Source organism: Leucopleurus acutus (genome assembly GCF_964270905.1).
Source record: "Leucopleurus acutus genome assembly, chromosome: 8".
Taxonomy (NCBI): Eukaryota; Metazoa; Chordata; class Mammalia; order Artiodactyla; family Delphinidae; genus Leucopleurus; species Leucopleurus acutus.
The window spans coordinates 60,570,672-60,585,605 of NC_139151.1; the positions used below are offsets into that span (position 1 = coordinate 60,570,672).

General features: G+C 41.8%; 1 protein-coding gene across 1 annotated transcript; it reads left to right on the top strand.

Annotated features, from left to right (window-relative positions):
- Positions 1-12,285: 12,285 nt before the first annotated feature.
- Positions 12,286-13,245, top strand: LOC309965456 (olfactory receptor 52B4-like; the record flags this gene model as incomplete). Its single annotated transcript, XM_082844986.1, is given in 3 exon segments — positions 12,286-12,510; positions 12,512-13,042; positions 13,048-13,245. Coding segments are annotated over 3 exon segments (954 nt in total).
- Positions 13,246-14,934: the final 1,689 nt, after the last annotated feature.

Below are 14,934 nucleotides of genomic sequence, written 5' to 3' on the forward strand. Positions count from 1 at the left end.
GAATGAAGAGAGGGTAGGAGCAGATGTAGTTGTGTTTTAAGATTTAGAGTCTTGAATTTGTGTGGGTTTCTCACTGATCAGTTCTGATTTAGTAGGCTACCTTTTCTGCCAAAGGTAGAGAGGTGGGTTCTTGAATCAAGATTGGAGGTTTGAATAGGGTGTACACATGAAGCATTAATTAGGTGGAGTGGGGGAATGAGCTGACTTGAGCAAAATGTGTAAACTGGGCTCTGTTGGTAGCCTAGGTTGGTAATCATTTAATGGCACCATTCTGTTCTCTGGGTGGCTACCCAAATCTAGTTATTGATTTGGTGTATAATAACTTTGGGCTGGGCCAGAAAGAATGGAGAAAAAGATTTAAAGGATTTGAGAATACTTAGAAGAGATTTATTATAATGAAGAGCATGGAATCTAAACTTAAGAATCAGAGAGTGGGTTGGTGGTTTGGAAAGAAAATTGTAGTGTTAATAAGTTAGCAGTTTTTGTGAGGCTTAAAAAACAGGCATAGTTAAGACATATTTGGGCTTAAGTACTTATGGCTGGACAGTGGGATGTTAGAATTAGTGAATTTGGAAAAGGAGAAAGGAGGTGGTTATGGGAGTGCATAACTACAGTAGAGTGAAGGGAAAGACAACTCAGATTAGGAGGAAATGGAATCAAGAGCACAGGATGAAGAATTAGCTTTCCACATGGACACCGAAGTCCCTCTAATACTAATGTAATGACTTGCATGCATTTGTTTATGAGGGAATTGAAAAGAACTTAAGATAGCATTGAAGAGTAGAAGGAAGATAGCCTGAGTCTCAAAGCAGAATTAGTCTGTAAGAAAGTGAATGAGCATTATTTTGGAACAAAACCTGGGAAATATTTGGAAGTAAAAATGGCCCCCAAATCAGTTTATAACTTTAAAATATCAAGAGCTCCCACAAGTTCTAAATATATGGCAGCAAAGTACTAATGAACAAAAATACTTAACTGGAGGATTTTGCTTTTTGTCTTTGTACCATAAATTCCACAAAGGCATCTGTGTTGTTCACTCTTATATTGCAAAGTGCCTGGCACAGAGTAGGTTGCCAGTGAAAAAATTTAACTTTGTCACAAAAAAAGAACTATAAATAATTATGAAAGTATGAGAAAATTACATCAATAAAAACTACATAGAAATAGAAACATTGCCATAATAATTTCCTTCTTTGAATATTGAATATTTAAATAAAATAATCTGGAAAACATACAGAAGTTTATCTATAAATATACTCATTACAGGGCTTCCCTGGTGGCGCAGTGGTTGAGAGTCCGCCTGCTGATGCGGAGACACGGGTTTGTGCCCCGGTCCGGGAAGATCTCACATGCCGCGGAGCAGCTGGGCCCCTGAGCCATGGCTGCTGAGCCTGCGTGTCCGGAGCCTGTGCTCCGCAACGGAAGCGGCCACAACAGTGAGAGGCCCACGTACCGCAAAAAAAAAAAAAAAAAAAAAAAAAAAAAATATATATATATATATATATATATATACTCATCACAGAATTTTTTTAGTGAAGTATAGTTGGTTTATAATATTCTATTAGTTTCAGATGTACATCAAAGTGATTCAGTTATATATATAATTTTTTCAGATAATTTTTCATTATAAGTTTTTACAAGATATTGAATATTTTCTCCTGTGTTACACAGTAAATCCTGTTGCTTACCTATTTTATATATAATGGTGTGTTTATACTCCTAATTTATCCCCCCTCTTTCCCCTTTGGTATACATAAGTTTGTTTTCTATGTTTTGTCACAGAATATATTTTTTAATGTCTTTATTGGAGTATAATTGCTTTACAATGTTGTGTTAGTTTCTGCTGTACAACAAAGTGAATCAGCTATATGTATATATGTATTGCTATATTCCCTCCCTCTTGAGCATCCCTCCCACCCTCCCTATCCCACTTCTCTAAGTCATCACAAAGCATCGAGCTGATCTCCCTGTGCTATGCAGCAGCTTCCCACTAGCCATACATTTTACATCTGGTAGTATATATATATATCAGTGCTACTGTCTCACTTCATACCAGCTTCCCCTTCCCCACCGTGTCCTCAAGTCCGTTCTCTACATCTGCATCTTTATTCCTGCACTGCCACTAGGTTAATCAGTACCGTTATTTTTAGATTCCATATATGTGCATTAGCATACGGTATTTGTTTTTTTCTTTCTGACTTACTTCACTCTGTATGACAGACTCTAGGTCCATCCACCTCATTACAAATAACTCAATTTCATTTCTTTTTATGGCTGAGTAATATTCCATTATATATATTTGCCACATCTTCTTATCCATTCATCTGTTGGTTTAGGTTTCTTCCATGTCCTGGCTATTGTAAATAGTGCTACAGTGAACATTGTGGTACGTGTCTCTTTTTGAATTATGGTTTTCTCAGGGTATATGCCCAGTAGTGGGATTGCTGGGTCATATGGTAGTTCTGTTTTTAGGTTTTAAGGAACCTCCATACTGTTCTCTATAGTGACTGTATCAATTTACATTCCCACCAACAGTGCAGGAGGGTTCCCTTTTTTCCACACCTTCTCCAGCATTTATTGTTTGTAGAATTTTTGATGATGGCCATTCTGACCGGTGTGAGGTGATACCTCATTGTGGTTTTGATTTGCATTTCTCTAATGATTAGTGATGTTGAGCATCTTTTCATGTGTTTGGCAATCTGTATGTCTTCTTTGGAGAAATGTCTATTTCGGTCTTCTGCTCATTTTGGGATTGGGTTGTTTGTATTTTTAATATTGAGCTGCATGAGCTGCTTGTATATTTTGGAGATTAATCCTTTGTCAGTTGCTTTGTTTGCAAATATTTTCACCCATTCTGAGGGTTGTCTTTTCCTCTTGTTTATGGTTTCCTTTTCTGTGCAAAAGCTTTTAAGTTTCATTAGGTCCCATTTGTTTATTTTTGTTTTTATTTCCATTCCTCTAGGAGGTAGATGAAAAAGGATCTTGCTGTGATTTATGTCACAGAGTGTTCTGCCTATGTTTTCCTTAAGAGTTTTATAGTGCCTGGCCTTACATTTATGTCTTTAATCCATTTTGAGTTTATTTTTGTGTATGGTGTTAGGGAGTGTTCTAATTTCATTCTTTTACATGTAGCTGTCCAGTTTTCCCAGCACCACTTATTGAAGAGGCTGTCTTTTCTGCACTGTATATTCTTGCCTCCTTTGTCAAACATAAGGTGACCATATGTGTGTGGGTTTATCTCTGGGCTTTCTATCCTGTTCCATTGATCTATCTTTCTGTTTTTGTTCCAGTACCGTACTGTCTTGATTACTGTTGCTTTGTAGTATAGTACGAAGTCAGAGAGCCTGATTCCTCCAGCTCCATTTTTCTTTCTCAAGATTGCTTTGGCTATTCTGGGTCTTCCGTGTTTCCATACAATTTGTAAATTTTTTTGTTCTAGTTCTGTGAAAAATGCCATTGGTAATTTGATAGGGATTGCACTGAATCTATAGATTGCTTTGGGTAGTATAGTCATTTTCACAATGTTGATTCTTCCAATCCAAGAACATGGTATATCTTTCCATCTGTTTGTATCGTCTTTGATTTCTTTCATTAGTCATCATAGAATACATTTAACAGAGGAAAATGGAAGCTATATAAATATTCAATATTAGTGGATAGGTTAAACATATTGTAGTACATCACCAAGGTGGAATATTTAGTTACATATTTTTTCAAGAAGTACTTACAGAGTACAGGCATACATCATTTTACTGTGCTTTGCTTTATTGCACTTTGCAGATATTGCATTTTTTTTAGAAATAGAAGGTCTGTGGCAACCCTGCATCGAGCAAGTCTATCAGCACAATTTTTCCAGCAGCATTTGTTCACTTTGTGCCTCTCTGTCACATTTTGATATTTCTCTCAGTATTTCAAACCTTTTCATTATTATTATATTTATTATAGTGAACTGTGATCAGTGATCTTTGATCTTACTGTTGTAATTGTTTTGGGGTGGCAAGAACTGTTTGCACGTAAGACAGAGAAAACTTGATGATAAATGTGTGTTTTGACTGCTCATCTCTCTCCCTCTCCTTAAGCCTCTCTATTGCCTGAAATGCGACAATATTGAAATTAGGTCAATTAATAACCCTACAATGGCCTTCTTGTGTTCAAGTGAGGGAAGAGTCACACATTTCTCACTTTAAATCAAAAGCTAAAAATGATTAAACTTAATGGGGAAGACATGTTGAAAGCCAACATAGGCCGAAAGCTAGGACTCTTGTGCTAAACAGTTAGCCAAGTTGGAAATGCAAAGGAAGTTCCTGAAGGAAATTAAAAGTGCCACTCCAGGGCTTCCCTGGTGGCGCAGTGGTTGAGGGTCCACCTGCCGATGCAGGGGACAAGGGTTCGTGCCCCGGTCCGGGAAGATCCCACGTGCCGTGGAGCGGCTGGGCCCGTGAGCCATGGCCGCTGAGCCTGCACGTCCGGAGTCTGTGCTCCACAACGGGAGAGGCCACAACAGTCAGAGGCCCGCGTACTGCAAAAAAAAAAAAAAGTGCCACTCCAGTGAATGATGAGAAAGTCAAACAGCCTTATTACTGATATGGAGAAATTTAGTGGTCTGGATAGAAGACCTAAGAAGCCACAACATTCCCTTAAGCTAAAGTCTAATCCAGAGCAAGCCCCAAACTCTCTTAAATTCTATGAAGACTGAGAGAACTGAGGAAGTTGCAGAAGAAAAGTTTGAATGTAGCAGAGGCTGGTTCATGAGGTTTAAGAAAAGAAGCCATCATACAACATAAAAGTGCAAGATGAAGCAGCAAGTACTAATGTAGAAGCTGCAGCAAGTTATCCGGAAGATATAGCTAAGATAGTTAATGAAGGTGGCTACGCTAAACAACCGAGTTTCAATGTAGATGAAACAGCCTTGTATTGGAAGGAGATGCCATTGAGCACTTTCAGAGCTAGAGAGGAGGTCAATGCCTGGCTTCAAACTTCAAAGAACAGGCTGACTTTCTCGTTAGGGAATAATGCAGCTGGTAAATTTAAGTTGAAGCCAATGCTCACTTACCATTCCAAAATCCCAGGGCTCTTAAGATTTATGCTAAATCTACTCTGCCTGTGCTCTAAAATGGAAGGACAAAGCCTGGATGACAGCACATCTATTTACAACGTGGTTTACGGAATAGTTTAAGCCACTGTTGAGACCTACTGCTCAGAAAAAGAGACTCCTTTCAAACTGTTACTGCTCATTGACAATGACCTTGTCACCCAAGAGCTCTGATGAAAGATGTACAATGAAATTAATATTGCTTTCATGACTGCTAACACAATATTCCTTCTACAGTCCATGGATCAAGGAGTAATATTTAAGTCTTGTTATTTAAGAAACACATTTCATACGGCTATAGCTGCCATTGATAGTGATTCCCCTGGTGGACATGGACAAAGTAAATTGAAATCCTTCTGGAAAAGATTCACCATTCCAGATACTATTAAGAACATTCATGATTTATGGTAAGAGGTCAAAATATCAACATTAACAGGAGTTTGGAAGAAGCTAAGTCCAACACTCATGGATAACTTTGAAAGGTTCAAGACTTCAGTGGAGGAAGTAACTGCAGAAGTGGTGGAAATAGCAAGAGAACTGGAATTAGAAGATGAGCCTGAAGATGTGACTAAATTGCTGCAATCTCATGGTAAAACTTTAGTGGATTAAGAGTTGCTTCTTACGGATGAGCAAAGAAAGTGGTTTCTTAAGATGGAATCTACTCCTGGTGAAGATACTGTGAAACCGTTGAAATGACAACAAAGGATTTAGAATATTACAGAAGCTTAGTTGATAAAGCAGCAGCAGGGTTTGAGATGACTGACTTCAATTTTGAAGGAAGTTCTACTGTGGGTAAAATGCTGTCAAACAGCACTGCATGTTACAGAGAAATCGTTTGTGAAAGGAAGAGTCAATCAATGTGGTAAACTTCATTGTTGTTTTATTTTAAGAAATTGCCGCAGATACCTAACTTTCAGCCACCACCATCCTGACTAGTCAGCAACCATCAACACAGAAGCAAGATCCTTCACTAACAAAAAGATTAGGACTCGCTGAAGCCTCAGATGATGGGTAACATTTTTTAGCAATAAAGTATTTTTAAATTAAGGTATGTACATTGTTTTTTAAAGACAATGCTATTGCACACATAATAGACTAGTATAGTGTAAATATATTTTGGATACACGGGGAAATAAAAAATTTGTGTCATTGCTTTATTGTGATATTCACTTTATTGTGGTGGTCTGGATCTGAACCAGCAATATCCCTGAGGTATGCCTGTACTAACTATGTGTGTGGCATTGTGTCATACTGAAGACAAATGCAGCTGTAATAAAGGAGCAGAACAAAAATGTTGACAGAACATTTGTTACCAATGAAAATTTCTATATTATGAAATTAAAGAGCATGGCACGTGTACAATATGATCCATCATCACAATGTAAAAATCCATAAATAGAGCAGAGAAAAAACCTGGAGGGTTATCAATGAAAATGTTCCAGTGAAAATCCCCTGAAAAAGGGAACCGTGGTACACTGTTGGTGGGAATGTAATTGGGGGCAGCCACTGTGGAAAACAGTATGGAGGGTCTTCAAAATACTAAAAATAAAACTACCGACTTCCCTGATGGTGCAGTGGTTAAGAATCCACCTACCAATGCAGGGGACATGGGTTTGAGCCCTAGTCCGGGAAGACCCCACATGTCGCGGAGCAACTAAGCCCGCACGCCACAACTATGGAGCCTGAGCTCTAGAGCCCGTGTGCCACAACTACTGAAGCCCGTGCGCCTAGAGCCCGTGCTCCATAACAATGAGAAGCCCACGCACCGCAATGAAGAGTAGCCCCTGCTCGCCGCAACTAGAGAAAGCCCCCATGCAGCAACAAAGACCCAACGCAGCCAAAAAACAAAAACAAAAGAAAACTACCATTTGACCCAGAAATTCCACTGTTGGGTATATATCCCCCCCAAAAATGCTAATTCAAAAAGATACACCCCAATATTCATAGCAGCACTATTTACAGTTGACAGGATATGGAAGTGTCCAACAGATGAATGGATAAAGAAGATACACACACACACACACACACACACACACACACACACACACACAATGGAATGCTACTCAGCCATAACAAAGAATGAAGATTTGCCATTTGCAACAACATGGATGGACCTGGAGTGTATTATGCTAAGTGAAATAAGTCAGACAGAGAAAGACAAATACTGGATGATGTCACTTATATGAGGAATCTAAAAAATACAACAAACTAGTGGATATAACAGAAAAGAAACAGACTCACAGATATAGAGAACAAACTAGTGGTTACCAGTGGGGGGAGGAAAGGGAGGAGGAGCTATACAGGGGGAGGGGATTAAGAGGTACAAACTATTATATATAAAATAAGCTACAGGGATATATTGTACAACACAAGGAACATAACCAATATTTTATAATAACTGTAAATGGAATATAACCTTTAAAAATTGTGAATTACTATATCGTACACTTGTAACATATAGTATTGTACATCAACTCTACTTCGATGAAAATAAATAAATAATTAAAAAAGAAAATCCTTCAATGAAAGAATCAAAGCATTAGTCTCAATACAAAACAATATAATTAAATTTTAAGTGGATTTGATTTTGTTCAACATCTTATTATGGTGCCGTTAACATAGTTAGCACTTAATACACATTGGCTTGAATGAGTGGTGAATGAATACATGAATGTTTGAGAAACTCTATAGCAGGGATCCCCAGCCCGCGGGCCACGGACTGGTACCAGTCCGTGGCCTGTTAGGAACCGGGCTGCACAGCAGGAGATAAGTGGCGGGCAAGCGAGCTGTATTTACAGCTGCTTCCCATTGCTCGCATTACTGCCTGAGCTCCGCCTCCTGTCAGATCAGCTGCTGCATTAGATTCTCATAGGAGCGGGAGCCTTACTGTGAACTGCGCATGCGAGGGATCTGGGTTGCAAGCTCCTTCTGAGAATCTAATGTTTGATGATCTGAGGTGGAGCTGAGGCGGTGATGCTGGCACTGGCGAGCGGCCACAAATATAGATTATCATTAGCAGAGAGGTTTGACTGCACAGAGACCATAATAAACCAGTTGCTTGCCGACTCATATCAAAACCCTATCAGTGAGTGGCAAGTGAAAACAAGCTCAGGGCTCCCTGTGATTCTGCATCATGGTGAGTTGTATCATTATTTAATTATATATTACAATGTAATAATAATAGAAATAAAGTGCACAATAAATGTAATGCCCTTGAATCATCCTGAAACCTGCCCTCCCCCACCGCCCCCACTCTCTGTGGAAAAATTGTCTTCCACGAAATCGGCCCCTGGTGCCAAAAATGTTGGGGACCGCTGCTCTATAATACTCCAGCTCCTGAAGCGTTTCTATGCCTTCTGGAAGTCAGGGTTGATGAAGATGCACTGGAATAAGTTCCAGGGACTTGACCAAGTTCCGGGGACTTAACCACACTCCCATTCCTTGCCCTGACCTCTCACTCCAAAACTTCTCTCCCACCTCCTTTTCTCTCTTAAGCTCATATAACCTCTCTGGCATTCTTTTCACATGGCACTTAGACAAGAAGGGTTAAGGGCTTTACAGTTACATCACGAAGGAGATCCTCAGTAGAGGAGATCCTAGGGGAGAAGAGAGTCACATGAGTAAGCCCATGGTCCCCAAAGATGCTCAGAGAAAAAATAATTTGCCCTGCAGTTCCTCCTCCGGCTTGGTCCCCTGGCCATTGAACACAGTCTGCTGGTTATCGGAATACCCTGCCACCTAGGCAGGGGCATGGCTCCAGTCTGCGATTCCTGATGGCTGTGATAGACAGTTTGGGGTGAAGAGAGATGTAGGTTGGTACTGACCAGGGTGGGCTGGTGCCACTTTGGGTCCTTCTGCCTATGGGCAGGAATGGTGGGGATAAAGGAGGTGGGAAACGCTGAGTTTATTGATGAGAGAGATGGGAAACAATAATGAATTGTCTTCATCCTTTGGTCACCCAATAGAGGCTGTATTTGGAATTCTCCATCCCCTGAGAGCAGAGTCAGAGAGGACAGACCAAAATGTGTCTGCAGAAGCTTTGTGGCATGGTGGAAACAGTGGCATGATAGGCAAGAAATCTTAACTCACTTCCTCTGTGGCCTTGGGAAAATTACCTTTCCTTCTGTGGCTTTTATAAATAATAAATCATACAACAAGATTATTCTAAAGCAGGGATTGCCAAAATTTTTTTGTAAAGGGCAACAGCAAATATTTTAAGTTTCGAATGTGGTCTCCGCTGCGACTCTTCAATCTGTCCCACGAAAGCAGTCACAGACAATATGTAAGTAACTGGGCGTGGTTATGTTCCAATAAGATTTTATTTATAAAAGAAGGCGGTGGGCAGGATTTGGCCCACAGGCAGCAGTTTGACGACCGCTGGTATAAAGTGTCAACCAGCCTTGATATTTTACATCTCTGATTCATGTTTGGGCAATTCCAGGGTGGAACTGGTGAAGCAGGGTGGGGGGTTGTCTTGTGAATTGCATTCCCAGAGAGAGTTCTTTGTTCTGGCCTATGTTATAGGACTGTCAGGCAGGAGGCAGAGGTAAGAGTTGAATAACATTTGGAATCTCCACCTCCCTGAGGAAACTGATTTAATGGGAGGAAAGCTAGCATGCTGAATGGAGATAGGCAAAGTTATGACTTAGATAAGTGAGAGTGAGTTTGACTGGGTAATGACTGTGCGAATTTCGGTGGGTATCTACATGAAGGAAAGTTTAAAAGTGTGTGTGTGTGTGTGTGTGTGTGTGTGTGTGTGTGTGCTTGCGTTCATGGGGCAGGGCCGTTTGTGTGAATAGGGAAAATGTGTGTTAGTGTGTAAATCATCAAAATTTGTGTGAGTAAATATGTGTGTTGTGACTGTATAAATGAATGTGTATCATAATATGGTAATATGAATGAAAGTTTGTGTGTTTGTGGATTTGAGGCAGGCAGAGCTGGAACTGAACTCAGGTAGGTCTAAAGCCCATATGATTTTTCCTCTATTACATTGTCTTACATGTCTCAGACATTCTGGCAAAATAAAAGAATGAGAAGGGAGTGGAGGGGAAGCCAAAGAAAGGTGGTTAGGTAATCAACAAACAAGTGGACGTTTCAAAAGCTAATGGAAGCTTGGGCTCTAATAATCTTGGTTTCAAACATCAGCTTAGCCTCTAACAGGTTGTTTGACTTTGGGCAGTTGCCTATATGAGATTAGTTTCTTCACGCAGGAAGTAGTGATACTTTCAATTTCATACGTTTGGTGCAATAATTACAAATAATAAATATATCTAACAGTAGATATTTAATGGTTTCTATCATCAAATAAAGAAGTATTAATGATAGAAATTGGAGATTACTAGTAATAAGAAATGAAAACTAATATTAGATTTGGCAACTATAATATGATAGATTATTTTGGAAAAGGAAGCTTTAGTGGCACATTGGTGTTATAAGTAAAATGGCATTGGGTAAAGATTACGGGGTGGTAAGAGGATAGATGAAGAGAGTGCACATCTCTCCTTTTGTAAAGCTGAGGTGAACAGGGGAAGAGACACACTAAGGAGAAGGGGCCAGCAGAGAGGGAGAGTTTGAAATTACCAGTGACAGATTAATGGAGAGAAGGTTGGGATCCAGTGCACCAATGGAGGGCTGAGCCTTGAATGGGAGCGAGAGGGAAAAGACAATTCAAATATAAATTTGTAGGTGGCAGAATGAGGGTGGTTAAGGGAATTAACAACAGGTGACTTTTGTTTTCTCCCTTGGATCAGGAGTCAGGAAACCACAAGCACCTGATGAAGGGGACCAAGGTGGAGTAAGGTAGATGTGATGTGATTCAAAGCATGGTGTGGGTAGCCAAATTCTAGCTCCACCATTTACCAGCCAGGTGACCTTGGGTGGGGGGATGATGAACTCTCTAAGCTCTCTTTGCTCTTCTTTGGTAAAATGGGAAAATGAGTACAGTTATCTCACATGGTGGTGATTGAGATAATGCACGTGCAGCCCTTAGTGCAGAGCTGCTCCTAAACGATCCGTCTCAGTCCTCCAACCTGCCTCTTTCTTTCCCCACCCTTCTTACACAGTACTGCCAGAGAGAGAGCGACCCAAAGTGCAAACTGCACCATGCCGTTCTCTCACTACAAACCCTTCAGTGGCTCCAACTGCTTCAACATAAATTCTAAATTCCTTACACTTGTACCCAGAGCCCTAAGTGATGTGGCCCCTACTTCACTGCCTGACATTATTTCCTATCATTACGTGCCATGTCCTCCAGGCTATGGTAACCCTGAATCATGATAATTTTCCTCCAAACTCCATGTCCTTTCAGATCTCTGTGACTTTGTGTTCTCCCCTCCCGTCATGACTTTACTTGGCAAACTCTTACTTATTTTTCAAGGTTCAACTCAGGGTGGCACCTTTAGAAAAACTTTTCTGAACTCCTAGAAAACTTTCCCTGTTTCCACAGCCCCTGTGTTTAACATTCTTCTACACTATCTGTATTGTAGAGCTATTTTGTTTAATTGTCTGTCTCCCCTCAAGTAGGTCCTCCAGGAGCCATGGTCCGTGCTCAGTGTGTTCAGTAAGGTTTGTTAAATTGATAACTCAGTTACCATTTGCCTTTTGAGATGCATATCCCATTCTGATGGTCAAAGTGGAAACTGCAGTGATATTCACAGCTCTCAACTGTTTGTAACAATCTCATGCTAAGAGCCTATGGCATTCTAGAGCTGGAACAACTCTCTTACAGATACCTAGTTCAACTTTAGTTTTAAAGTGATAAAAGAGAAACCCAGAGCAGGGAAGTGATTTTACTGAGATCACATAGCTGGTGAATAGAATGGCAAGGTACGCGGGCCTCTCACTGTTGTGGCCTCTCCCGTTGCGGAGCACAGGCTCTGGATGCGCAGGCTCAGCGGCCATGGCTCACGGGCCCAGCCGCTCCACGGCATGTGGGATCTTCCCGGACCGGGGCACGAACTCGCGTCCCCTGCATCGGCAGGCGGACCCTCAACCACTGCGCCACCAGGGAAGCCCTGGCAAGGAGTTTTAACCCATGTTTCCTGATTTCCTGACCAGGTCCCTTTCTACTTCTCATTCAGTGAAAAGTGATCTGTTTCCACTTCCCCCACTCCAGCCCCATTCACCATTTTGGAAAGAGAGAAGAGATGACTGCCAAATCCCATATACCAACATCCAAATGACTCATCCCAGGCATGGCAACCCCCAACCACACTGGTACCAGCCATTCACTCTTCATTCTGCTGGGGATCCCTGGCCTGGAAGACCAGCACATATGGATCTCTCGCCCCTTCTTTATTTCTTACCTTGTTGCTGTCCTTGGGAACAGCCTCCTTGTCTTCATCGTCGTCACTGAATGCAGCCTCCATGAACCCATGTGCTTCTTCCTCTGCATGCTGGCTGTGGCTGAGCTCATCACAGTCCAGTACCACTGTGCCCAAAGTCCTGGCTGTATCCTGGTTCCATGCTGGAGAGATTTCCCTTCATGGCTGTGCCGCCCAAATCCTCTTCATCCATGCCACCTTCATTGCTGAATCGGGAATCCTGTTGGCCATGGCATTTGACTGCTCTGTGGCCGTCTGTGACCCACTGCGCTATGTCAGAGTGCCCCGTTGTGAAGTAATCATAAGGGTTGGTCTGGCTGTGGTCCTGAGGAGCTTCTCTGTGATACTCCCAGGTGTGTTCCTGGTGAAGAGACTACCTTTCTGCCATAGCAATGTGCTACCACATACCTACTGTGAGCACATGGCTGTTGCTAAATTTGCTTGTGCTGACATTCGTGTCAATGTCTGGTATGGCTTGTCTGCTCTGCTCTCTACTGCAATGATAGACGCCTTGCACATCTGGGTTTCCTATACCTTCATCCTCAACGCAGTCTTCCGCCTCCCTTCCCGAGGAGCTTGGCAAAAGGCCCCAGGCACGTGTGGCTCCCATCTTGGGGTCATTTCCATGTTCAACTTACTGGCATTTTTACCATAATCGCCCAGCAGTTTGGGCATCATGTTCCTCCTTATGCCCACATTCTGCTGGCAAACATCTGCATGTTTGAAGGGAACATCAAACATCCTCAACTGAAGGGAAAAAATCGCCACCATCATTTACATTGGTCAAACCCAAGACAGAGACACAGAGAAGCAGAAAAGCTGATTTCGTAACCTACCCTTCTATTAAAAAATATTTCTCTATGACCCATGTTGGGTATACAGAATCCAACCCTCCCCCAGTACATCCCATTCATAGAGGACTGAGTTCTCCTCCATATTCTCCTCAGTGTATCAACCAAGGCACTGGTCGACTTTGCCAACTTACACTGATTTAACTCTGTGATGTTGTCTCTTGCCTGAGGATTCTGTTCTTTTTATCTTTCCATCAAAGTATCTTCTTTCTGTCCAATGTTAAGATAGACCATTACTCATTCTTAGAAACAACTCCTTTATCAATAGACTCTTTTTAAGGTCACTGACATCTTTGTATAGTATCTAAGTTTTTCATGAAATATTTAGATGTGCTAAGGGCAATCTGAGATTCTATTTAGATAAGGAATCAGGGTTCCTAGAAGGATAGTGGCTCTCAGGCAGCCTACTGATGCTCAGGTGTAGGACTTCATTGTGCCAACCTTAAAAGCTTAAATTCGAGAAAGAGTTTGATGAAACCAGGTGACACTGTTACCTCCATCCTGGCCTTCACACCAGTAAGGGTTCAACTGGAGAAGGAGAACTAGCAGGAGATAAATATTAAGAGATTTACTTATTTATTACAAAACATTCACATATACAACAGTGGGAGCCGGCAAAGCAAGTTGTAAATCCGCAGGGCAGGCTATCAGGAAGGGGACGCTGGGACTCTTGGGCATGCGTTGAAGCTTCTGTTCACAAATGGAATAGCTTCTTCAGGAAAGCCTCAGATCTGGCCCTTAGGGACTTTCATCTGATTGAACATTAGGCCCACCCAGCTTATCTAAGACAGTCTCCCTTATTTAAAGTCAAATGATTATGGACTTTGATGACATCTACAACAATACCTTCACAGCAACATCTGGATTAGTGTTTGATTGAAAAACTGGGGGCTTATAGCCTAGGCAAGTTGGCATATCAAAACCCATCACACCTGCCATTTATATTGATATGCCGTTTAACCAGCTCCACTAACAACAAGATGTGGTTGGGAGATAATAGTGGGAATGGGGGAGCACATGCGGCTGGATATTTAACATGGCAATCTGAGGCACGCATAATTCAGCCTTTATTTTACCTTTTTTTTTTTTCTTTTGGCTTGCGGATCTTAGTTCCCTGACCAGGGATTGAACCCGCACCCTCAGCAGTGAAAGCGCGGAGTCCTAACCGCTGGGCCACCAGGGAATTACCTCAGCCTTTATTTTAAAAGTGTGGCTGCTGGGCTTCCCTGGTGGCGCAGTGGTTGAGAGTCCGCCTGCCGATGCAGGAGACACAGGTTCGTGCCCTGGTCCGGGAAGATCCCACATGCCACGGAGTGGCTGGGCCCGTGAGCCATGGCCGCTGAGCCTGTGCGTCCGGAGCCTGTGCTCCGCAACGCGAGAGGCCACAACAGTGAGAGGCCCGTGTACCGCAAAAAAAAAAAAAAAAAAAAAAAAAAAGTGTGTCTGAGAATGGCTGTTTTTCTATAGGCAGTGGGGAGCCACTCATGATCTGATGCGTGTATGTTGGAAAGATAATCCTAGATGTGTACGAGACAGGAATGATGGGATAGACTGAGGCCCAATTTATTTAGGAAGCCCTTTGCAAGATACATAGTAGGGATCTGACCAAAGGCCTAGAGATGGAGAGGAGAAAACAAAACTCAAATCACATAAGGAAGGCAGAAACATG